The sequence below is a fragment of the Sarcophilus harrisii genome, chromosome 2 (assembly GCF_902635505.1).
Source record: "Sarcophilus harrisii chromosome 2, mSarHar1.11, whole genome shotgun sequence".
NCBI lineage: Eukaryota > Metazoa > Chordata > Mammalia > Dasyuromorphia > Dasyuridae > Sarcophilus > Sarcophilus harrisii.
Window position 1 is genome coordinate 511,138,709 of NC_045427.1, and position 26,812 is coordinate 511,165,520.

Sequence of the window (26,812 nt, forward strand, 5' to 3'; positions counted from 1 at the left end):
TTGGGAAGAGAGTAGAAAAAAAGAAAGAATAGTACTTTCTCATAAAAGAAGGGTTCATGAGATGAAAAATAATCAGGCATATTAGGAGTGAGAAAAACAAGCATCCTATGAACCTTGCTTTGATATGAACCAGACAAAAGAAGGGTAAAGTGGGGAACAAGAGAGAGAGCATGTATGTGCTGCTTAGTGTAGAAATACATGAAATTCAACAAGAAAATAGATTGAAAAAGAATAGGATAGATGTTCATATAAGAACAAATTCCAGTATCCAGAAGTGGGGGAGAGGTAGGGGACAGTCTATAGGAGTCAGAAAGATTAATTTTGTTGATGAGAAAATCCCCACACTCCCAAGGAAATGAAGTATAAAACCTGGGCTAGCTAAAATCATCAGTTAGATGGAATTTTTGAAGATGAATTTCATTTTTGTGAAACTAAATAATACTCTAAAGCTTGATATAAACATTCAGAAAAGCAAAAAAAAAATTAATATTTATCAGAAAAGATTTTCCCTGATCTTTGCATTCCATAAGAAACCCAATAACTTACACTAATCACTGATTTCCTGATTGATGATCTCGAGGCATTTCATGTTCAGTATATGCCACTCATTGAATCAGGAAAATATATATTTTAGAAAAATTCTTCATCAATAAGGGCTGAAGAAAAATGGATTTTTTTCTTAGTTAAACAGCAAATCTATAGATTAGACCATCCTATTTTTCTAATATAGTATTTCTTATGCCATAGGATGTTAGTACAAAAGATTACCAAAAATATCTTTTTGAGATATGAGTGTAAGGAGAAAGTTCAAATACCATATTATTCCTTCACAATGACTTCTCAAAACTATAGAAACAAATCAACAAAAATAATTTTAGATACAGCAAGGTTGAAAAAAAAATGTCAAAAGAAGTAATTTAAAGGTGATATTTGTCAGCCAGTTTTTGGTGAAAATTTAATGAATCAATATTAAAGTATGTTTCTCCAAGGAGAACTTTTTGTTTGTTTGTTTGTTTGTTGAAGCAATTGGGGATAAATGACTTGTCCAAAGTCACACAACAAGGACATGTTAAGTGCCTGAGGGTGGATTTGAACTCAGGTCCTCCTGACTTCAGGGCTAGCACTCTATTCACTACACCATCTAACTGTCCCCAAGAAGCTTTTTTATAATTAAGAAAAATCTAGTTTCCGACCCTCCTATTCTCCCCCTTCTTGAGAGGGAAAAAGAAAAAGAAACATATTAAATATGCATCTTCAAGCAAATCTGATTTGCAAATTGGCCATATCTTTTAAAAATATGTATGTTTCAATCTGTACCCTCTCTGACAAGAGATGGACATTATATTTCATGATTGATTCTCTGCAGCTATAATGGATCATTGAATTTTCAGAATTCTTACGTCTTTTACAGTTTGTCTTTACAATGTTATTATTATATATAAATTGTTCTATTTCTACTAAACCTCACTCTGCCTCAGTTCACTTGCCTTCCCAGATTTCTCTGGCCATTCCCTTCATTATTTCTTAAAGGACAATAGTAAATTCTTATGCCATCATTTTTTTTTTTTCAACTGGTGGTCACTCTATTTCCAGTTCTTTCTTGCCACAAAAAAAAAAAAAAAAAAAAAAAAAAAAAAAGCTGTTATAAATATTTGTGTCCATATGTATCCTTTTCTTCATTTTTTAATCGTGGAAGTATCACTGGGTCAGAGAGTATGTATGGTTTAGCAACTTTAGGAATACAGTTCAAAATTGATTCCCAGAATGGCTGGACTAGGTCACATTTCCACCAACAGTACTGATTCTCCACAGCTGGTCTACTTTGCTAATCTGGTGAATATGAGGTAGAACCCGTAGTTACTTTGCATTAGTTAATTGTAGAGTTAATTTATGTTTCTCTTTATTATTGATTTGGAGCATTTTTTCATGTAGCTATGGAAAAATGACTCATTTCCTCTCTTGAAAATGAGATCGTTATCAGAGATTTTTTTTTTTTAGGAACATTATTTTTTGGAAGTAATAACTGAGGCAAGAAGAGAAGCAGACATAGAAATGACTATATAACCCAAAGACTAAAGCTTTGCTTGGCTATCACCTACTACTTCTACTTAGTTTATTCTAAATGTAGACTCTAAAGAAACAACTGACAGCTAAATTTATTGATATTTGCCATATTTGAAATTTAAATAACAATATATTTTCCTTGGTTTTTTTTTGTTGTTATTGTTGTTTTTAGGGTTTTTTAAATTAACTTTTTATTTTCAAAATATATGCATAGATAATTTTCAACATTTACCCTTGCAAAACCTTATGTTCTATTTTTTCCCCTCCCTTCCCCTCATACATTTTCCTAGATGGCAAGTAAATATTCTTTCCCAAAGTAGTTATGACCTTGAGGACCCTTATCTCCCCAGACCATATTTTGAAAACTGTTGCTTTTAGGTTTTAAAAGCGCTATATGTTATGTCATTTGGTCTTAACAACATCCTGTGAAGTAGGTGCTATTATCCCTTTCTTACACATGAGAAACTCAGAGCTGAGATTTGCTCCAAATCACATAACTAATAAGTATCTGAGGTGGGAGTTGAACTTCAGTCTTCTTGTTACCAGGTACAGCATCCATGCCACCTAGCTGCCCTACACCTTTAAGATTGAGATATTGGAAATTGTCAGTTCCCAAAATAATTTTAAAACTGCTTCTTTTCAAAAGAAAACACAAATATGTTGTTTTTTTTTGTTTTGTTTTTTTTTTGGCAGGAAAAACTACCTCAGATTTATTGGCATAATACCTGAATTTGTAATGTTCTAGAGAGGTTATCTGGGTGAATTATACTTGCTACTTCTCAATTAACATTTCCTAACTTTTGCCCCTGAAAACTAGATAGAGTTGGTATTTAGTTATTTTCTCTAAGAACCTGTCTGCTTTCTTGGACTGTCAGTTTGTCATACTATCACATTCTTTATTTTAAAGTCCAACTATTTTTTATTGTTCCTTTTCTCTATCAGTTCATACTATCCAGGATTCTCTGAAATTATCTTTTGTCATTTCATATGAGAGAAAATTCCATTACATCTCACAGTTTATTCAACCATTCTGCAATTGCCTAGGAGGCAATCTAAGTCACCCCTTTTGATTTGGGTTCTTTTTCTTCCCTCTCCCTTTATGATCTCGTGTTCAGGATAAGGATTTTTGTTACACTTGTAATTATTCTTTTTCTGCAATTATTCTCCTTCTTATCCTTTTCATCCTCCCCTTATTGTTATCTTTTTGAATTTGTCATATTTCTACATTATAGTGTTTATACATTTTTCCAGTTCTTTATCCATTTCAGATAAGAGGAGGTTTCTCCCCACCCCCTTCCTCAATCTTTATATACTCTTCTTCTTACTCCCATTGTAGAAATAGTAAGTTTCACTGCCTTTTTCATTCTTTCTACCTTAGTGAATACCTCCTTCTTTTATTGTCCTTTTTTGTTAAAAAGATTAGAATCAATCTTACCTCTTCCTCACCTCCATCCATATTTTTGTTAGCTTCCTCAATACTTTTTGAAAACATTAAGGTTCTCAAGGGATAATTGTTTCCTAGAATATTAGTGTTAAATCATCAAATAACTACTGCTAATTGCTCAAATAACTTTAGTTTTTTAGGTTCCTCTGGACTCTTGTGTTTGTATTTTTAAATTCTTATAGAGCATTTTTTTAAAAAAAAATTTAGAAATCTTTGAAAAGTTCTCTTTTATTAAAAGTCCTTTCCTCACACACACACACACACATACACATTCGGTAGAAATATAATTAGCTTCAAAATTTAAATTATTCTTGGTTATAAATCTGTATCTGAAGGTGCACTGAAACCAGGTGAAACCAGCTCATAAGAGCTGGTTATTAAATTCTCAATAGAATCATTTAAATATCAGAAATTGGCAGTTCTACAAATGAGAATTCATTTTATTTCTTTGTTGATTGTTTAAATTAAGAAAGTGATGAAGACTGTGTCAATAATGAAGACTAAATTTAAAAGCTTGATATGTATTAAAATTTTCCTGGAGAGCTAGTTGTTAAACATTTACTAGCATAGCCCATGTCTATTTCCTTTTGGGAACAATCCTGTTTCCTTGGTACTTGGACTATTTCTTTCTAGATGCTTGAAAAACTTTTTCTTTGATATGGGAGCTCTGATTTGGGGGATGACATTTTGGGGACTTCTCCCAGAGAGGTGATCATTGAATTCTTTTTACTTTTACATTTTATCTTTACATTCTTTTTATCTGGTTCTAATAGGTCCAAGAGAACAGATTTTATTTTATAGTTTCTTGAAATCTAGTTTACAGGCTTTAAAAAAAAATTTTTTTTTCAGGGAATCCACTGATTAATAAGTTATCTCTCCTTGATCTGTATTCCAGGTCAGGGTTTGTTTTGATTTTTTTGAACTTCAGATGTTACATTTTCTTCTATTTTTTTGTCTTTTGATTATTGTTCTAATATTTTTTGCTATTTCCTGGGATCATTGAATTCTCTTTAGTTTATTGAAGTTTTTAGGAGACTCATTTCTTGGACAAAGGATTCTAGAGCAAAAGATAATGTAGCATTGAAATAGCCAATTATTGGATTGAGGAAAGTGAAGTCAGAGCAGAATTAAAGAAAAAGATAACAACAAATGGAATGATTAGAAATATGAATGAGAGTGGAAAACTGGCTTAAGGGGAATAAAATATAGGAAAAGGTAGAATAATAAGGAAGTTGTGGTTAGATAAGGGATGTCAGTTTCCAATTAGGGCAGCAGAATATTTATAAGTCTAATGTAATCATCTCTGTATGTGGCTAAGGTGGAATAAAAGAATAGGTCCTAATAGATCATAGGATTTAAGGAGGTTGAGGAATTGGAAAATTAGGAATTTTGAAGGAGCTTGTGGACTAAGTGGATAAAGCACTGGACCTGAAGTCAAGAAGGCCTGAACTCAAATGTGGCCTCAAACACTCAGTAGCTGTGTGACCCTGGACAAATAATTTATCTTTCGTTTGTTTCCATTTCCTCATTCATGAAAATAGGATAATAATAACATCTACCTTCCAGGATTATTGTGAGAATATGAGGTAATTTAAAATGTTAAATATTTAACATAGTACCTGGCATGTAATAGGCACTCTTTAAATGGTAGTTATCATTATTGTTTATTATAATATCCAAATCCCATAAGATAACATTAGGCATTGGAGAAGTGAGGAGAATAGTACTATAGATTGATATATGACAGGTACCATTGTTTGGATTGGGTGAGAAATTCTGATTGAGGTTTTTTAAGCAAAGAAGACAAAAAGGGGAAGACTGAAAATAAAAATCAGGAGCAACAGATATTTTGAATTCTCCAAAACCAGTGTGTCAGTTTGTGAAAGATAGTATACGCAATGTTAGAAAAGAAAGCCATCAGAGGGAAACCAGGTTTCTATAAGAGGAAGAATGGACTGAAGTTTGTGTAGTACTTAATAGTATGACTATTTCAAAGTCCGAGTCTTTTTATACAGCAAAATAACTGTTTGGACATATATACTTATAGTATTTCATTTATACTTTAACATATTTAACATGTATTGGTCAACCTGCCATCTGGGGGAGGGGGGAAGGGGAAGGAGGGGAAAAATTGGAACAAAAGGTTTGGCAATTGTCAATGCTGTAAAATTACCCATGCATATAACTTGTAAATAAAAAGCTATTTTAAAAAACAGTTAATAGTACATGATAGATAAGCTCAGAGGTAAAGAAGAAAACAAGAAAACTCATAGTGAAGTAATGGGGGGCAATAATAGGAAAGTTTTAAAAAGTAAAAGGGGTATGGGAGAAAGATAATGAGCTGTGTTTCAAATATGTTGAATTTAAGATGCTTGTGGAACATACCATTCAAGATGTCAAAAGGCAGAATTCTAATTCAGGAGCCAGACTGAGACTGAATATATATAGTTCATATATATATATATATATATATATATATATATATATATAAACTATATAGTTCTGAGAATCATCTGTATAAAAGTGTAAATGAAGCCATGGAAGCTGATGAGATCACCAAGCACGTTTGTACAGAATGCCAGGGTTCTTAAAACTTTTTCTCCCATTAACCCCTTCTCAGAACAATATTTTGTTTGTTTTAAAATTTTAATTCCTGGTTGAAGGAAATGTGAAATTTCACTTGGAGGTTAGTGTAAATGAAGTTAACTTTTCCAACTTCATAGACCCCTAAAAATCTTTCTCTTGAAGATCTGTAGATACCTGGTAAAAAGGGAGGAGGAAAGGGCCCAGGACAGAACTTATGGAATTTCCTAGGGTTAGTGGAGATGATTAGGAAGAAATTCCAGTAAAGGAAACTAAAAAGGAGCTGTCAAGAACCAAGAAAAAGCAGTGTCATGAAAACCTGGACAGGAGAGTGTTCAGGAGAACAAGGTGACTGACAGTATCAAAAATGAAGAAGACTGCCAAATCTAAAGGTCTTTCTCAGTTAAGAGATCATTGGTAACTTTGGAAAGAATAATATTAGTTGAATGGTAACATTAGAAACCAGATTGCTGAGAGTTAAGAAGCAAGTGAAAAGAAAGTAACTTGAAACCATCTACTGTAGACAGCATTCCCTAAACAGGAGTTTAGCAGAGACTAGGAGAAATATTGGACAGTAGCTATCAGATAAAGTCAGGGTTCTTTAAAGATGGTGAAGACACTGATGTGTTTGTAAAAAGCAAAGAAGCTAATACTTAGGGAGTGATTGAATATATTAGAAAGAGTAGGGATGGTGGAGGCAGTCTGCTAGAGAAACAGAGGCTAAGAAAATCACAAAACTGTCGATTCCATCCACCATTAATTTAAATTACATAATTTCAACTGAGCTTTTGAAATGGCAAGTCAGTCTTTTTCTATTTTCCTTAGTTTTGCAGAGAAAATAATTGACCTTTAATGGAATAGAGGATTTTATATATATTTTGTGTACACATGAATTTACATATAATTATAATTCTGGATTGTAAATTCTCAATTCCTTTTCATTCTTTCCTACTTAAATTGTCCCATTCTACTCACCTCTTTATTCCCTCTAGCCTCATTCATTCCCATAATCAGTGCACCAGTACTCATCCCAGACCTTGGAGAAGTACAAAACTTCATTGACGTCCACCTGCCTTTTCACTTAGGAAAAGAAATTGAGACTGTTTATTTGTTACATGGGATTTATTTTGTATTTGTTTTTAATGTGAAGAAAGGGTGATGTCTGGGGAAAAAGTACTTAATAAGGTGGAAAAATAAAATTTAATTAAAAAAGAAATTGAGAAAAACACATGCCACCTAACTTCTTTTCCTTCCTCTTTTTGCTCTTTTTATATAATTCTTCCCTTCCCTCAGATATTCAGGTATTTGGCATCCTAAGGACATACCTTTTCTATTCTTTCTGTTGTAATGTTACCTACTCATCCCTAGTCACAGATGTGCCATCTGTCCAGTATATCCTCAGTTCCTATCATGTTAAAAAAAAACTTTTAGGGGCTACCTCTTTCTTCTTTTCTATATCAGGAATTCTTAACCTTTTTTGTGTCAAGGTGCCCACTAGTTTAGTGAAGACTTTGGATCCCTTTTCAGAATAATGTCTTTAAATGCATAAAATTAAATACACAGGATTACAAAGGAAACCAATTATATTGAAATACAGATCAAACTGTTTTTTAAAAACATGTTCACAGACTGCAGAAGAATCACTGTTCTATAGCATCCCTTCTGTTAAATTAAAACAAAAAACTCATTATCTTTATTTTTGAAAAATTGCTAGTTAAAATCTTACAAGAGTATTTGCTACTTTTTAATGGATTTTTTAAAAACAAAAACCATTTAATTTGTCTTAATTCCCAAGAAGACAAGCCTATTCAATGACTAATATGTCCTCCAAGGGATCAGAATAAAAATGGCATGCATTGCAATTATTCTCAAGCCTTTTGCTTGAATTTTCATGCTTCTATTTTACTTAATCAGTTTTCCTGATGATAATCTTTTGGGACATATAGAACATTTTAAAACCTGCAAAAGTTTGTTAAATATCAAAGCCATGGTAAGCTTACTAGTGATTTATAAAAAGAGATTCTGAGTATAGTATTTATATCTGTTTTGGATAGTAGTTCATTTCTAGGTTTGAGCAATTTGTACACAAATATGTGAATGTATGTATACATACATATATTTGTATATATTTTCATATATATATATGTATACATGTATATATGTATATTCTTTTGAATGAAAATGTGTTTGTAGAGATAGGGAATCCCCACAGCATGAGAAGGCAAAGCTCCTTCCAACGTTGTATCTATAGATCAGTCTTAAGAAGAACCATTACTTCATATGATCCATTCCTGGAACAATGTAAATAAAATAAAAGATAATTATTGATTATTCTTGAGTCTTGAGATTATTCTTCTATCTAATCTTATGCATTGGTTCCATAGGGTTTGTAGCTGAACAGTTTCTAAATAACACAGCCACTCAACTGACATATCATGGATTATGTGAACTTACGTCAGCAGTTCAGGAAGGAGAACTTTGTGTATTCTTTCGGAACAATCATTTTAGCACCATGACCAAATACAAGGTATGATATAGAAATAGCTATTTTGTTGTGTTTTCCTCAATTAAAATTGCTTGATTTAAAAGATGCCTTATGATACATTTAGCAATTTTAGCTGTTAGCAGAAATCCCTTAATCATCTTTAACTATGTTGGTAATTCCTAAACATTTCTCTAAGATAGTATGGGCAACTAGCTTAAATGGTTATTAAAATAAGTGGGGTTTTTTAAGTCAAAATAAAAATTGTAACATTTAAATGGATTTATCACTTTAATAAGCAATATTTCACCTTTTTTTAAAAAGGTAGGCAATTAAAGAGAAAGCTAGTTATGATTGTTTCTATATGAATACTAAAATAGTATTAAGAGAAAAGCAGTTGAGTTTTCTTTTGTTTATGGTAGTGTATGTAAATGATAACATCACTTGAAATCATCATTATAGTCATTTATAGTTTTACCAAGTTGTGTTGATTCTTCCTTTATAATGTCTCTTTGATATATTTATTCCTTTCTATTGTACCACCATTCTAGTTTGAATGTTTATAATTTAATATCTTGATTATTAAAATATAATCAACCTCCTTACTTTTATTTTGCTTCCTTTCCAATCTGTGCTTTGTAGCACAACTCAGTTAACTTAAACAAAATTTTGCTTTTATCTTGTGTTTGCTTTTTCCTCACTTAAAAACTTTACTAATGCCTACACAATAAAATTCAAATCCCTTGGCCTATCATTGATGGTTCTTAACACTCTAACTCCAACCAATTTTTATAGTTACATTTCCTATTCTTATCTTGCACAAACTATCTGTTCTGTCCAAACTTCTCTACTTTTTATCCAACATCTTGTACTTTATTGTTCTGTACTTTTAACACACTGTTCCCTACTTCCTAGGCTCATCTCCCTCTCTGGAGTGCCTTTCCCACATTTTTTTCTGCTTCTTTAACTCATGCTCATTTTTCAAAACATGGTTTAAATTCCAATTTCTTTTTGGAGCATTTCCTAACAACCCCAGCTAGAAGTGATTTCTTCCTTTCTGTGAATTCTTTAGGCAGTTACAATACACTGTATTCATTTATCACTTATTATTTATTACATGACATAATTATCTTAGTATGTGTACTACATACTTTATCTTTCCAAACAGATCATAAATATCTCAGAAGCAGGGATCATATAATGCTTTACCTGTGTTATTAAAATGGATCTTCCCAAATACTATACAAGGTAGATTCTGTTTTCCTCTTTTATAGATTAGGAAACTTAAACTGAGAGGGGCTGAGTTATTTGTTCAAGGTTCTGCAGTTAAGTATCTGAGGCAGGATTTGAACTGAGATCTTCTCCATGTCTCTATCCACTACAGTGCTTAGCTGTCTCTTCAGATATGTATAATGTGGTTTAAAGAGCAAGAGTGTTATAAAATCCAGAGAAAAGACTGCCTCTCCTTTCAAATTAAATTCATTCAAATTTTCTCATACTGGTGTTAGTGCATTGTTTTATCTGAAATTTTTGAATCTAGAGTCTTTCCTACTTTAGTCACTGAAATTAAATTGCCTTAGTTTGCTTTTTCTACTTTGACTTTCTTCTTCCTAGGTCCTTAACCTTTTCATAGATTCTTGACTTGTTTCATAAAACTGATACTGATACTCTAAACCTCTACCTTGTCCTATTTCCTAGTTGTTTAGTCTTCCCCTCCCCCCCCTTTTTTTTTTTAGCACTAATCACCTAGTCTACTGTCTTGAGTTTTTCTTTGATCTATTGTATAGCATACTTGTAGATTAGACTTGCCCCTTCTCCAAAGAAAAGCCTAACCAAGGAATTTTAATATAGAAGCTGAGAACACAGAGCAACATACCAGTATCAAAAATCAGGTAGAGGGGCAGCTTGGTGGTGCAGTAGCCCTGAAGTCAGGATGACCTGAGTTCAAATGTGGCCTCAGACACTTAACACTTCCTGGCTGTGAGACCTTGGCAAGTCACTTAACCCCATTTGCCTCCACACACACACAAAAAGAATCATGTAGAAAGACTGGTTAAGCAACACCCAGCTAAAGAACTCTGGGAGATGACAAAGAGCCATTACATTGAATTCCCAATCGCTATATTTTTGCCTGCCTGCATTTTTGATTTCCTTCACAAGCTAATTGTACAATATTTCAGAGTCCAATTCTTTTTGTACAGCAAAATAACGGTTTGGTCATGTATACTTATTGTGTATCTAATTTATACTTTAATATATTTAATATCTACTGGTCATCCTGCCATCTAAGGGAGGAGGTGGGGGGAAAGAGGGGAAAAATTGGAACAAAAGGTTTGGCAATTGTCAGTGCTGTAAAATTACCCATACATATAACCTGTAAATAAAAAGCTATTAAAAAAAAAGAAAGAAAGAAAGAAAGATTGGTTAGCTGATTCAGGGCCAGTTGGAGGTAGTAGCAGAGAAGGAAGCAAGATCAAAATCTGAAATTCACAACAAGGTCCAAGAAAAGAACAGGTCAGAGGTCCAACAGTTAGGCTAAAAGTTTTGTGCTAAGATGTAGACAAGGCACTGAACTTAGATAAAGAACGTGAGTTAGTTTTGTTGTATTTGGAGGCTACACAAATGATGTGAATTATATCTTCACACAGATGTATTTGAAACCTAATCATGTACCGGTGAGCTTGATTCTCTCAGTTTTCCCAAATCTTTATTAATACCTCATTTTGTATCTGCCTTCATTGACCTTTTAGGAATCTGTGGAGTGATAGGCTTGCTCATCAGCTATATCATTGTCAGCTATAATGCTTCCTGTGCCTCCCCCACCACTTTCCTGAACCTTCATGGAATCATAGCAGGAGTCATTAGCCTCTTAATACGAGTATCTTACATTTATCATTAGGCTCTAATCAAGAGGACCATGAACCTATTGTATTCCACATATACTGCATATTCCCTATATATCACTTGTTTTATACAAGATGCTCTATGACCTAATATCACAGGGTTGAATACCAGGCCATAAAGTGGAATGAGCTAAATGACCAAAGTTTCACTTTGTGTGGATTGCTGTGGATTGTGGAAATGTGGCATGATTGAGAAAGATAGGAGGAAACAAAGCAAAGATGACAAAGTAACAGGAAATAGTGCAGTGAGCCCTGCAAAAACTTCCTCCAAACAGATCTAGAAAAGAAAATGCACCAGATTGAATCCTGATAGGGAAATTCAAAAAGGCATGATGATTTCTCCAGCCTAAACTGGTGTAAGGAGATAGAGAAGTCTCCAAACACTAGAGGCAGATCTGGAAGCATCTTGGGACAAGTTGTGCACAAGAGCCAGATTGGCACCCTGCTTGCAAGGTGCAGAAACAACTGCCAACTGGCAGCTTCAGAGCCCACTACCCAGTTCTAGGTCAGAGATCCAGGGCTTTCTAGAAAGGGTACCTGCTTCCTGATATAATGTTGTTAATGATTAGGAAAGCCCAATACTTTGTACAGAGAAAAGTTCAAGCTTAGAAGCAAGCAACATTGGTATAACTTGGAATTGAAGAGCAGAGCAGGATCTCAGTTCCATCTTCTAATCCAGTCTTAAGCTTGCAGAGAAATAATAAATAATAATTCTAGGAAAGAATCATAGACAAAGGGAAACCTACAATTCTTCTGTCTCTTTGAACCAGAGGAACTTTCTAGCTAGAAGGTGTAGCTTGAGTTCAGCAACTTCTACCTAGTCCCCACCCAGGTCAAGAACTTGCAGAGTTCAGACCAGGGAAACCCCCAGAATTTACCCTGAATCAGGCTGCTTTGCCTGTTCCTTAGATCCTGGATTAACACAATCAATACCCCTAAGAACAGGAACAGCCCATATAGAGCCTACCCTAACACCCAAAAGTCAGGAAGCAGATTGGAAAAATAATAAGAAAAGAACCATACCCAACCTAAAGAGTTATTATGATGTCAGAGATGCTGAACACTCAAACCCAGAAGACAGGAATGGGTCCAGAACAGCTGTAAGCAAGGTCTCAGAGAAAACCAAGCTTAGATACCAGCTAGAATTCCTGGAAGAAATAAAGGAAGTTTTAAAATGTTTATGTCAATCTCATGGGAGCACTAGAAGAAAAAATTGGAAAAGAAATGAGACCTATGGAAAAAAGATTTGGAAAGGGAATTAACAGCTTAGAAGAAAAGGTACAAAACCGTGTTCTAAAGAACTAACTCTGAAAATTAGAATGGACCAAGTCGAGGAAGCCAGTGACTCTAGAAGACAACAAATAATAAAGCATAGCAAGAAATGAATCACAAATGATTTGGCACCAGCATTATAAAAGAGTGGAAAACTTGGAATATACTATTATTGAAAACACAGTATATGGGCTTGTATCCAAGGATAATTTCCCTTGCAAAACTGAGTTATTATATTAGAGAGGAAAATGAAATAGATTTCCCAGAATTCCTGATTAAAAGACTAAAAATGCAATGAAATTTTGGAGTTCAAACACAATATTGAAAACATAAAAATATAAATATGAATGAACAGTGGTAGAACTAAACAAGGACTAACTGCTTACATTTAAATATGGGGGAAATACAGATCTTTCCTCTGAAACCTAACATCATCATAGTGTCTACAGAAGGCTTTAGATGGTTATGTTGTATCTTGATGATTTTAAGAGAGTATTGAAAGAGTGAGGAAAAGGAATACAGTGGAGGCATGGAGAAATAGAGGGATGAAGAGTAGGAAAAATTATCTCACATAATCAAAGTATTCAAATAGACATGTATATAAACAAGTTATGGAGAACAGCTAACACTCAGATCTCATCTAAATACACACACACATACATGCACACACACACAGAGTTGATTACAGTAATACATTTCACTCAACAGGAAAATAAGAAGAAAGGCAATGTTACAGAGAAAGCAGATTAAGGAAGGGATTAGACCTTAGCAAAACAAATTCTAAATATGTACAAAAATATTTATATCTCATTTTGAGGTGACAAAGAATAGAATTCTGAGAAGCTTCCCATAACTTGGAAGGTTGCTGAACAAATTAAATTATATAAATTGACAGAATACTGTTGTGCTGCATGAAATAATAAAAGGGAATATTTTTTGAGAAACCTAGGAAAAACTTATATGAACTGATGTACAATGAAGTGAACAGAACTATAATAATATGTGGTAGAGAAAAATAACTTTGAACGAATAAGGAACTTTATTCAATGTAATAACTAACCATGATTTTGGAGGACTAATTATGAAACATGCTGCTCACCACCCAGTAGAAAAGTGAAGTACTCAAAGTATACACTGAAAGATTTTTTTTCCTTTGGACATGGCCAATATTAAAATTTGGTTTACTTGACTTGTTTTGTAATAGGTTTTATTTTTCTTTTCTCATTGAAATAGTAGTAGTTGAGAGGGCAGATTCTTATTGACTGAAAATATGTGTATGTTTGTAAAATTAAAAAAAAAAAAAACATGCTTCATTGATCCATGATTCTATCAATAAGAATATTCCCATTATGAATTCAGATTTTGCAGCCTTATTTAAAATCTTGCTATCTTAGAAGACCATAGCTACTCATGAAACAAAAAGATAGTCAGCTAAAATAATCCTTTAAACATCTACTGGTCATCCTGCCATCTGGGGGAGGGGGTGGAGGGTAAGAGGTGAAAAATTGGAACAAGAGGTTTGGCAATTGTTAATGCTGTAAAGTTACCCATACATATAACCTGTAAATAAAAGGCTATTAAATAAAAAAAATAAAATAAAACAAAATAAAATAAGCCTTTAAAGCCTTTCCATCAGATTAAGACCTGCCAGTTTTCCTTTACTATTTGAAAACAGAGATCCCCAGAACTTAGCACAGTGTTTGGATGTTTGGACATGTAGTAGTATCTTGAAATATTATTAATATTTAGTAAAACACTACAAAGTGCTATTTAAGGCCAATTTTGAGGCCAACTAAAAAAATTATGAAATAAATGAAATTTGTCATTAGTTCCCAATCTTTTTGTATCTTTCTCACCATTCACCATTTTTTAACTCAAATTGTGACATGAAAAGCCTTGTTGCCTTTTATTAGTCAGTTTGTAAGAACAGTTTTGTTGGGAGGAGTGAGAGCTAGGAAACAATCTCGAAATTTCATTACATAGAAAGTCACTAAGTTCTAATACTACATATAGTAGGCATGCTATAAGTTGAATTTTTAAAAGAGAGTTATTTTACTGAATTTCTTATAACTAATCTAAGAAGCAAAGATTATATGACTTTCATGAAAATAATGTCTTCTATTGTTATATATGCTTTCTTGAAATGAAAGTTTATTGTCACATACCTTTCTGATGTTCTGTTGACCCATAACAATGTTTTGTCTTTCCTTTTTTCTATCTCTTTAAATTTTGGTTTTTTTTTTCTTATTTTGTATTTATTTTTAAATATTTTTTTAATCTGTCCAAGGCTAATGTGAACACATAAACTTGTAAAATCTAAATATCACTTTTGTGATTACTTTTCATGTAGGTTGTCAATGTTTAACTTAAATTTTTTTTCAATAATTTCAATAATTTTCTAAATAGAAGTAAAAGTAGTTTTCAACATTCGTTTTTGTCAAACTGTTTTCCAGAATTTTCTCCATCCCTTCCTTACTTCCCCTTTCCCCAAGACAGCAAGCTATCTGATACAAGTTAAATATGTGCAATTCTTTTAAACATATTTCCATATTTCTCATGTTATGCAAGAAAAATCAGAGGAAAAGGGAAAAAACTAAACCAACCAAAAAAAGATCATGAAAATACCATGCTTCAATCTATGTTCAGTTTCCACAGGTCTGTTTCTGGAATGTGAATGGCTCTTTATATCCCAAATCTAGTGTTACTATCTTGAATCACCATATTGTTGAGAAAAGCCATGTCCATCACAGTTGATCATCACCTAATCTTATTGTTGCTGTGTACAATATTTTCTTGATTCTAGTCACTTCATTTAGCATCAGTATATGTAAGTTTGTCCAGCTCTCTCTGAGTAACTTATTCAACCATTCCCCATCTGATGGGCACCCACTCAGTCTCCAGTTTCTTGCCACTACAAAAAGGGCTGTCACAAACATTTTTGCCTATGTGGGTCCCTTTCCCTCTTTTAAGATCTCTTTGGCTTACAGATCCAACAGAAACACTGCTAGAGCAAAAGGTATATAGTAACTTCATTATAGCTGATCCTTTTTTTTTTTTTTAATGTACCACTTATTTATTTATTTATTTATTATAGCTTTTTATTTACAAGATATATGCATGGGTAATTTTTCAACATTGACTATTGCAAAACCTTTTGTTCCAATTTTTCCCCTCCTTCCTCCATCCTCTCCCCCAGATGGCAGGAAGACAATATATGTTAAATATGTTAAAATATATGTTAAATACAATATATGTATACATGTCCATATAGTTATTTTGCTGCACAAAAAGAATCGGACTTTGAAATAGTGTACAATTAACCTGTGAAGAAAATCAAAAATGCAGGCAGACAGAAATAGAGGGATTGGGGATTCTATGTAGTGGGTTCACACTCATTTTCCTGAGATTTTTTGTATAGCTGATTCTTGATCTTTCAATGGGAGTGATAAAAAGAATAGGAAAAAAGCTCAGGGAAGGAATTTTTACATAATGTTGAAGATACAGTAAGTTTTCAAAAATACTTGTTTCTTCTGCTTTTTTACCCTTAAAGTTTGTTCTTCTCTGTGTCCTATCGTATCCATTCATGAAAGTGCTACACAGTTGCAAAAGGGTCAAAATTTGAATTAGCAGAAGGAAAATTAATTATTGAAGTCTGTAAACATGTATTATTTACTTGCTCCAGAACCCTCAGTAGTTTGAAGGATATGAAGGTAAAACATGTATATAATTGCATCTAGGATTAAGATCCCCTAAGGTTTCTAAAGATAGAGAATATAAGCCCAGCTCCAGAGAGAAGAAAAGCATGAGGATCAGGTCAAATTCAGAACAAGACGAGGATGTTACTTTTAGTATAGTTTGGTTGTAACTTCAAATAACATATATGAAATGAGAAAGGTAGGTTGAAGCCAAATTGTGGAGGACTGTAATGCTACACTAAGAGATTTCTTTTTCTTCTAGAGTCACTAGAAAGGTGTTCAAATTTTTGAACAAAGGCGTAACATGGCCAGATCCCTTCATTAAATTTGTTGCTGTGGCTGGATCAGGGATAGAGAGGAAAATGCCGGGCTTGTATTCATAAAAGCTGGTGTTTAGAACTCATATTTGACACCTTGTAACAGTTACTGAGGATGAGTTTACTTAACTTTTCCAGCATCAGGTAGCCCTCTAAGATTTATCTGCTAAGCTAACAGAAACAGTTCTGACATAGTTGTACTAACATGAAGGATAGCTTGATTAGAAGAGATGGTAACATTGAGACCAGGAAAAAAGTTAGTCCATTATGCTCCAGAGAGCTGAGGAAGACTTGAACTAGAATTGTGTTAATGAGTGGAGAGAATTACACTTGAGAGATTTTATATATATATATTTTATAATATATTTATATGTATATATCTTACATATATACATATAAATATTGCTATTATAAATACATACATATGTATTTAGAACATAATATATAATATTTACAGTTATGCTTCCCCAAAATTTTGTCGTCTTTAGATTAAATATCCCTAATACTTTTAAATGATCCTTATATGGTATGATCCTGAGGCCTTCACCCTTCTAGTCACATTTTTCCCTCTGGATGTATAGATTTGAAATATATAAGCTAGAAGAGGGATATGAAGAGAAAGAGAAGAAAGGAGAAGAAAACTAGTATTTATTAAATACATCCTGTGTGCCAGGATGTATTAGGTAAAAATGTATGTTAGGTAAAAATAAGGACAAACAAAAGTGAAGTGTTAACTGTTCTCAGAATGCGTGCACTCTATTGGATTTATGAGACTTATAAGGCATTTATTTAGAAATCATAACTAAAGTTGTGGGAATGGTTGAAATCAGTGTGGGGACAGAATATGTTGAGAGGAGATAGATGCAGGAAGCCTTGGAGAATAACCATATTTAAGGGAATATCAAGGGAAAGGATCATGATGAGAAAGGGTTAAAAAAGTGAGGAGGCCTTCCAAAGGTACTGTAGTCTGCCTAAAGAATTAAAGAAGGACACAGAGACTCTAGCTTTTGGGATAAGAACTTACTATTTGACAAAAACTGCTGGGAAAATTGGAAATTACTATGGCAGAAACTAGATATTGACCCACACCTAACACCATATACCAAGATAAGGTCAAAATGTGTTCATGATTTAGACATAGAGAATGATATTATAAGCAAATTAGAAAAACAAAGAATAGTTTAACCTCTCAGATATGTGGAGAAGGAAGGAATTGGTAGCCAAAGAGCAACTGGAGTACATAATTGAATATAAAATGGATAATTTTAATTATATTAAGTTAAAATGTTTTTTGTACAAACAAGACTTTTTGTACAAACAAGACTAGAAGGGAAGCAATAAACTACCAAAAAAAATTTATATTCAAGGGTTCTGATAAAGGCCTCATTTCTAAAATATGTAGAGAATTGACTCAGATTTATAAGAATTCAAGCCATTCTCCAATTGATAAATGATCAAAGAATATGAACAGACAATTTTCAGATGAAGAAATTGAAAACATCTATGTAAATCATTGTTATAAAATTGTTATAAATCATTGTTGACCAAAGAAATGCAAATTTAAACAAGTCTGAGATACCACTACACACCTCTCAGATTGGCTGAGATGATAGGAAAAGATAATGATGACAAATGTTGAAGGGGATATGAGAAAACTGGGACACTAATGTTGGAGTTGTTAACTGATCCAACCATTCTGGAGAGCATTATAGAACTATGCCTGAAGGACTGGCAAACTATGCATAGTGTTTCTACTGGGTTTGTATCCAAAAGAGATCATATAGAAGGGAAAGGGATCCACATGTGCAAAAATGTTTGTGGCAGCCCTCTTTGTAGTGGCAAGAAACTGGAAACTGAGTGGATGCCCATCAGTAGGAGAATAAAGTTAAGTTATGGTATATGAATGTTATGAAATATTATTGTTCTATAAGAAACTATCAGCAGAATTATTTTAGAAAGGCCTGGAGATAGTACAATGATTGTACTTGGCAACAACAAGATTATGTGATGATTAATTCTGATGGACGTGGCACTTTTCAACAATGAGATGATTCAGGCCAGTTCTGTGATCTGTGAAGTTCATGATCTGTGAAGAAGAAAGCCATCTGTAGCCAGAGAGAGGACTGTGGGAACTGAGTGGAGATCACAATATAGTATTTTCACTCTTTTTGTTTTAGTTTGCTTGCATTTTTTTTCCTCCTCTTTTTTTCTTTTTTGATCTGATTTTTCTTATGCAGCATGATAATTGTGGAAATATGAAGAATTGCACCTGTTTAACATATATTGGATTACTTGTCATCTAGGAGAAGAGATGGGGGAAGGGAAGGAAAAAAACTGAAACAGGGTTTTGCAAGGATGAATGTTGAAAATTATCCCATGCATATGTTTTGAAAATAAAAAACTTTAATAAAAAACAAATTTAAAATTTAAAGAGGGAGTATAATTTTATTGGTAACTACCTTAGTTCTTCATCTTCTTTTATGATAGTTTCTTATGTCTTAACCTGATATTTTTTACAGCACTTTTCTAATTCATGATGTGATATTCCCCCAAAGGTACATTTGTAATTCATTTGTTAATTGGATATGTCAGGTGAGAGTTCTATTTCTGTTTTTGCTGAAAGGTACTAATTTAAAACTAGAATAGCTAGATTCAGAAGGTTATGCAAACAAATTTTACCAGCATACTGACTAAACCCTATGAAGATAGAAATGATAAATATTCTTTAAAAAACAATTCCGAATACTATGCTAAATAATGTTTTCCAGTTTAACTCTATTCTTTCATTATGTCTTATTAAGGGTCAACTATATTTGCTGGTAACAGACCAGGGCTTTCTTACTGAAGAAAAAGTTGTTTGGGAAAGTCTGCATAATGTAGATGGTGATGGAAATTTTTGTGACTCAGAATTCCATCTGAGGCCTCCCTCAGATCCAGAAACTGTATATAGAGGGCAACAAGATCAGATTGATCAGGTAAGCCAGCTTTTTTTTTCTTTTTAAAAATACCCATTCCATTCAGATATAAGAATGTTTCCAAAGTATTTCTTTTCAGTTAAGATTGAATTTATTAATACAGGGCTGAGAAGTTAATTCACCTGTCACTTTGTCTTACTGGCTTATTTATTTCTAAATTATAGAGAGGGTAAATTTGGTTAGGGGGGATAAAACATAAAATAGTAGAAAGTTATTCCAACATTTCCACTTAAGCTTCTGATATTCAGATGTCAAGTGGAGAAACTTATGGATGAGTGGAATTTACATAGTTGAATTAATTTGCACTTTAAAAGGTTACCCAAATGATGACTTGCACCATCCCATCTTCTCCAGTAGATTCTAGACCCTCTATAATCCTCATTAATCTTCAATTGCTCTATGTCTACTAGTGGCTTCTCTACTACAACCTTGTTTCCCCCATCCTCAAAAAATTCTCACTTGATCCATGTCTTTCTATTAGTTGCTGTCCTATAGTTATCCTCTTTTTGTGGATAATGTCCTTAATAAAACCATCTGCATTAAATACCTCTCTTTCATTTTCTCTCACTGTCTTTTTAACTTTTTGCAGTCTGGCTTCCAATTTTATTCAACTGAAACTTCTCTCTCCAAAGTTACAAAAGATCCCTTGATCCTTTAATTGCCAAATCTAATGGCTTTTGCTCAGTCCTTATCCTTCTTATCTTCTCTCCAAACTTCTCCTTGATCCTCAAGGAGAGGAGCAGGAACACTGCTGTCTTCTGATTCTCCTCCTACCTGCCTGACCATTCTTTTTCAGTTTTCTTTGTTAGATTTTTAGATCCAGGTTATGCCAGATCATGTCTCTCAAAATCATGCTTTAGGCCCTCTTTTTTTCCTCTTTTTATATAATTTCACTTCGTGATCTAATCAGCTTTCGTAGTTTCAGTTATCAACTCAGTGCACATTACTCTAAGATTTACTTGTCCAGTACTAATCTCTTCCCCAGCATCTCCAACTGAGTATTAAACATCTCAAACTAGTAGATCTGCTAAACTCAACATGTCTAAAATGAAACATCTTTCTCTCACATATCCTTCCCTCTTTCTGACTTTCTTATTTGGAGAGTACCATCCAGTTATTTTGAGTACTTCTCAGTTTAGAGAAGTCCTAGTCACCTAGGCTGTGAGCCTGTTTGAGTCCTCCTCAATTCCTTGCCCTCTCTCATACCTATATGCAATCAGTGGTCAAGTCTTGTCACTTCTACCTGTCACAGTATTTCTTGTACATCCCAGTTTCTTTCCTTCGATGCTGCCACCATGCTGGTATGGGCCCTCATCACCTCGTAACTGCACTGCTCCAAGTCTTTTCCCTCTCTACTCTTATCTTCCACTCAGTTATCAAATTGATTTTCCTAGAACTCAGATTTGAACATTTCACTCCTCCACCAGCTCCCTGTCATCTAATAGAATCAAATGAAAACAAACAAACAAACAAACAAAAATCTCTGGCTTTTAAAATCATTTATAATCTTTCCAGTCTTCTTACATCTTAATCTTGATATACTGTAAGCTCCTTGTTATATCTCCCATTAGACACTTACCTCTCAGCTCTGGAAACCAATTTATTCTTTGTATATCTTGATTATACATAATTATTTTCATGCTGTCTCTCCATTCAGTTGTGAGATGCTGGAGAACAAGGACTGTTTTTTGCTTTCCATTATGTCCCAAATGCTTAGCATAGTGCCTGGAGCATAGCAGGCCTTCAATAAAAGTGCAATAAATAACTAGTTATAACTAATTGGTTTGGGTCCATCTCCATTTTATTCATCATTTTCACAGAGTAGTTCAATAAGAAATGAAAAGCAAATTACAAGTGATTTCATACTCTGAAACCAAAAAAATTTCAGGTCAAAACTGATAATTTCTTCTACTTGTTATATGTATATAGCAAAACAAATGTACACAATTTTTTTTCAGCTGGGAATATAAGACTTTTATTTATTTAGGCATAAATTCTTTTTGATTGAGTTTTGATCTATGTTTTTTTGTTGTTCTTTACTTTGAATGCCTCTACAAATCTGTAGTAAAAATTATGATTATAAAATCATAAATTTATGCCTCATTTATCTAATTTGAATTAAGAACTCTTTTCCTAATTAAAATCACTTATATCTGTATTGTAATAAGTTTTGCATAACTTTTTATATATGATTAGTATTATATCTTTCGCCTTCTCAAAGGATAAAGGAAAGATTGAAGGAAGGGAAGTAATTCAGAACTGAAAATAAAATTAAAATTACCTTTTTTTTTTTTTTTTTTTTTTTGCTGAGGCAATTGGGGTTAAGTAGCTTGCCCAGGGTCACACAGCTAAGAAGTGTTAAGTGTTTAAGGTCAAATTTGAACTCAGGTCCTTTTGACTTCAGGACTGGTGCTCTCTCAACTACACCACCTAGCTACCAAAATCAAAATTTTTTTTAAATAGTTAAAGAGGAAAAAAAAGAAGTCCTCTCTAGTGTTTCCTGAAATATAATTTTCTTTTTACTTTAATAGAGACTTAAGTTTAATCAGTATTTTTATACTGATGGTTATAATGCAGGCTTGGGATCTTACCTAAATTTATTAATATTTAATTTTTCATAGTAAGAAGATAGTAAAAGCACTTATATATTCTTGATAAGATTCTGTCATCTGACCTGAATAAACTTCATCTTTTGATACTGAAAGAACTAGAAGATAAGATTGTTAAACTTGCTGTTAATAAATTTTGAGAGATCCCAAAGAACATGAAAAGGGCAAATATACCATTTTCAAGAACGGAACGAGAATAGAATCTGCAAACTTTTGTCCAGTAAGCATGATTTTCATGATTGCCACACAGTTCAACCATGTCTTATTTAAAATATGTTTAAAAATGAAACTGAATGCTTTATAATTATAGAAAGGAGTTGAGAAAATATACCTTCTTCCTTCTTTTGCAGAGATAAGGGACTAAGTGTGTGACTGTTGTATGTATTTTAAATTCATTTAATGTTATTTAATTTTTTTGAACTGGTTTGTTTTTCCTTTTCCTTTTTTTATTCTTTGAGGAAGATTATATTCAGAATTTAAGGTGTTGGAAACACTTATCAACAAAAATGTATCTTTTTAAAAGGAGTGATTTGTGAATATTTAGAAAAGAAAATAATCACAGAGAGGCTTTCTGGCTTTATCATGAACAGGTCATGCTAGATTGTACAAATATGGTTTTTGGGTACCATCACTAAATTGGTAGATCAGGCAGTTCTGTAGATAGCCATTTATGTAGATTTTATCAGTGTCTAACACCTCTCTCACATACTCTGGTCCACACAAAAAATACTTCTAAGTAAAAAGGGCTATGAGCTATTCCTTATATACAATATTCCATTCTATGCATCATCATTATGCACTCCTCCACCTTTTAGAATATCTTTATTCTTTCAGAATTCAGCTGTGCCATCTCCTTAGGTCTTTCATAACCCCACCACCAGCAGCTACTAATGCCTTTTTCCTACATATTACCTCATATTTATTTGATGTTTACATATTATCTCCCCTGATAGAATGTGAGTCTTTGAGGCAAGGACTTTTTCATTTTTGTCTTTATATACCCAGAACCTGACACAGAAAAGACAGTTAATGTTTACTGATGTTAGCTATGAGATAATTATAATTAGATGTATTCAGAACTTGCATCCTTACTACTATTGTTATGTATCTATTTCTTCTACCCTTTTTAGCTAAACTTGGAAAAAGCCATTAATAGCAGGTGCCTCCACTTACTCTCTTCTTAACTAACCCCTTACAATCTGGCTTCAATCTGATCATACCAGAGAAACTTCTCTTCCAAAAGTTATTTCTTAATTGCCAATTTATTTCCTTTTTCTTAATTCTCATTCTCTCCTGTGACACTATGGATCATTCTTTCCTTTTGATACTTTCTTCTCTATAGATTTTCAGGATCCCACTCTTCCCTGGTTCTCCTTTTACTATCAGACCACTTATTCTTACTCTCCTATTCTGGATCTTTATCTAGATCCTTCTCTTTATCACAGAACCTCAGCGTTCCCTCTCATTGCATCTAGAATCATCTCCAGTCATCTCGATCTATTTCTTGCCACTAGACCCATATATATATATAGCTCTACAGGAGAGAATGAGCAAGTGACCTTGCCCAGCCCTCCCTCACTTAAATCTAACTCTTGCATGTCATGGCATCCCCTCCCTGATGTCATAGTCGTCCTCTCCAAGAATGAAGGGCAAACAACAAGAATAACAAACTGGGTCATCTTTTCTTTTCCCTCTGTATTATTTCAATACTGTTCTCATCAGCACCCATGGATCTATTTACCTTCTCATTGTTGATCATTCACAAATCTTCCTGTCTTATTCTACTTTCTCTACTGACTCTCCAAGTCTCACATCTCCAAATACCTTTCAGACATCTTGAACTTGGTGTTCAATAGACATCTTACACTTGACTGTCCAAAACTGGGCTCATTATTTTCACCCCAAACCCTTCCCATCTCCTACCTTCCCTATTCTTGTAAAGACGAGCAGTATTCTCCTATTGCCTCAGCCTTCCAACCTATATATCATCCTTAACTCCTGATTGTCTTCTTATCACTCCCTTTTGCCAAGGTCTTTAAGTTTCTTATTTGCAACATCTCTCAAATTTTTTCTTCTCAACCTTTTCTCTTCTGACACTGCCACCTTTTGGTGCATGGCCCTCGTCACCTCATGGCCAAACCATTGCAATAGCCTGTTAGTGAGTCTTTTTGCCTCACGTTTCTCCCTATTCTGGTTCATCCTCCATTCAGCCACCAAAATAATGTTCTTAAAACACAAATCTGTGTTTTAACAGATTTAACAGATCAAATCTGATCATGTGACTCCCTCACCCCACCACATTTGATGAATTTCATTGATTCCCTATGGCTTCCATACAAAATAGAAAATTCTGTGTTTGGCATTCAGTATTCTACCTTTTAAACTAGCGCCCCTGCCTGTTTTTATTATACCTTTTTATTTTTCCTAATTCATGCAAAGATAATTTTTAATATTCATCTCTCCAAAACACTATGTTCCAAATTTTTCTCCCTTCCTCCTGTTGTCCCCCCACTCCTAGACAGGTTCAACAGCCACATATTTTTCAATCCAGAGACACTGGCCTTCATGCTGTTCCTTGAACAAGACACTCTTTTGGCTCTGGCCATTTTATCTGTCTTTTCTCCATGCATGGAATGTTCTCCCTTCCTCATCTCCAACCATAGCTTTCCCTGGCTTGAAATCCCAACTAAAATCTCATCTTCTACAGAAAATCTTTCCCAGCCTCTAAATCTAGTGTCTTCTGTGTCCTCATTATTTCCTATTTCTCCTATATTTAGCTTGTTTGTACACATTTATTTTCTCTCCAATTAGATTGTGTTTCCTTGATGAATGGGACTGTCTACTTCTTTTTATATCTTCAGCACTGCACATTGCATGGCACATGAGAAGCACTTAGTAAATGTTAATTGACTAAATGATTGAATGGCCAGAATCAGAGAGTAATAATCAATTCTTTGATGTCAGCTCAAAAGGACATTTCCAGTAGAATGTCTCAGGAATCTGTGCTTAACTATTTGCTGTTTATCATTTTTACTAAAGACTGGAAGTGAAGACAACAAATATCTGTTAAACACCTTTTCTGTGCCAGACATTGTGCTAATCACTGGAAAAGTAAAAAATGGCCAAAAAAAAAAAAATTAGTCTTCATTCTGTAGGATCTCATGGTTCATTGGATGAGATAACTTGCAAATAGTGTACAAACAAGAAACATGCAGGATAAAGTGTAGATTACCACAGAGAAATAAAGGCAAAAGTTTTATGCATAGCAGATTTGTAGATGACATAAAGCTGAGAGAAATAGTTAACACACTGTTCCAAGTTAGGATCAAAATGATTTTTGATAAGCTAGAACATTGAAACAAATCAAATAAGATAATGTGATTTAAGGAAAAAATGTAAAGTTTTACACTTTTTAAAAAAACTCAAGTTCACAGAGGAGGGAAGAATGATTTGGTTCATCTGAAAGAAGTCTCAGGGTTTTATTGAACTGCAAATTCAATGAAAATCAGCAGTATAAATGTCATACAAGAAAGCTAATAAAAAATTTTTTTTAAGTTTAGCAACATTAGTTTGGTAATTGTTCTTTCCTAGTTAATCTTAAACTTTGACAAATATATTAACTATATCAATCTATTCTTTTAAATAAGCTTCTTAAGCCCAATAATAATATCTTATGTTTTGTTTTGAGTTTTTTAACAGAATCATTTCTCTATCTAATCCTTCCTTGTTAATAAAAAACACACCTATGTAAAACCACAAATGACCAAATTTGGCCTCATATTCAACATCCTACATTGGTGTAGTACACTTTACCTTTCTGCTTCAGTGAGCAAATATATATATTTCAGCATTTTTTTTTTAAACAAATTGAATTTAGCTCAGCTTTTAATCTGAGTCTGGAAATCGCTTATTTCATTTACATTATGCATATGTGATTTTAAACTGCATTGAGAGGTAGATTATCCTAGAAAAATGAGATTATAGTCCAACTTTAGACTTTGATCACATCAATCTGTAGTGTTTGTATTCAGTTATGAGTACCACAGTTGAGGAAGAAGATTAATAAATTGGAAAGCATTCACAAGGGGGCCTGATAGTATGGTTAATGGTATAAGCCAAGTGAAAGTTGATTCAAGGAACATGAGGATCTTTAGCTATTTTGAAAAGAGGAGCCTTAGGGTGAATATAATAGCTGACTTCAAGTATTTGAAAGACTGTTGTGTGGAAATAGGGATTAAATTTATTCTGTTTGGCCTCAAAAGGCAATAAGGGAAAGTTGCAAAAGCAAAATTAGGCTTGATGATTTTGTGATCAACAAACTCTGAAGTGTGCAGAAGGATCTTGTGTTCTCTATATTTTTCTGTCAATTATATCTCTCCAAAGATGTGATCTGTTATAGACTATGGTTTGCAAAAACTTTTCCTGGATTTAATGTAATAAATAATTGAAAAATCATTTTCAATAAACA

At 33.3% G+C, this 26,812-nt stretch overlaps 1 protein-coding gene across 2 annotated transcripts in view; it reads left to right on the plus strand.

Moving 5' to 3' along the window:
* The window catches only part of MINDY2 (MINDY lysine 48 deubiquitinase 2), a 121,416-nt gene that overhangs the window by 81,438 nt on the left and 13,166 nt on the right, over window positions 1-26,812 (plus strand). For both annotated transcript variants that reach the window (XM_031955280.1, XM_031955279.1), the window contains exons 6-7: window positions 8,476-8,618; window positions 19,562-19,735. In XM_031955280.1, the coding sequence (XP_031811140.1) occupies window positions 8,476-8,618; window positions 19,562-19,735 (317 nt within the window). The remainder of the gene's footprint in view (window positions 1-8,475; window positions 8,619-19,561; window positions 19,736-26,812) is intronic.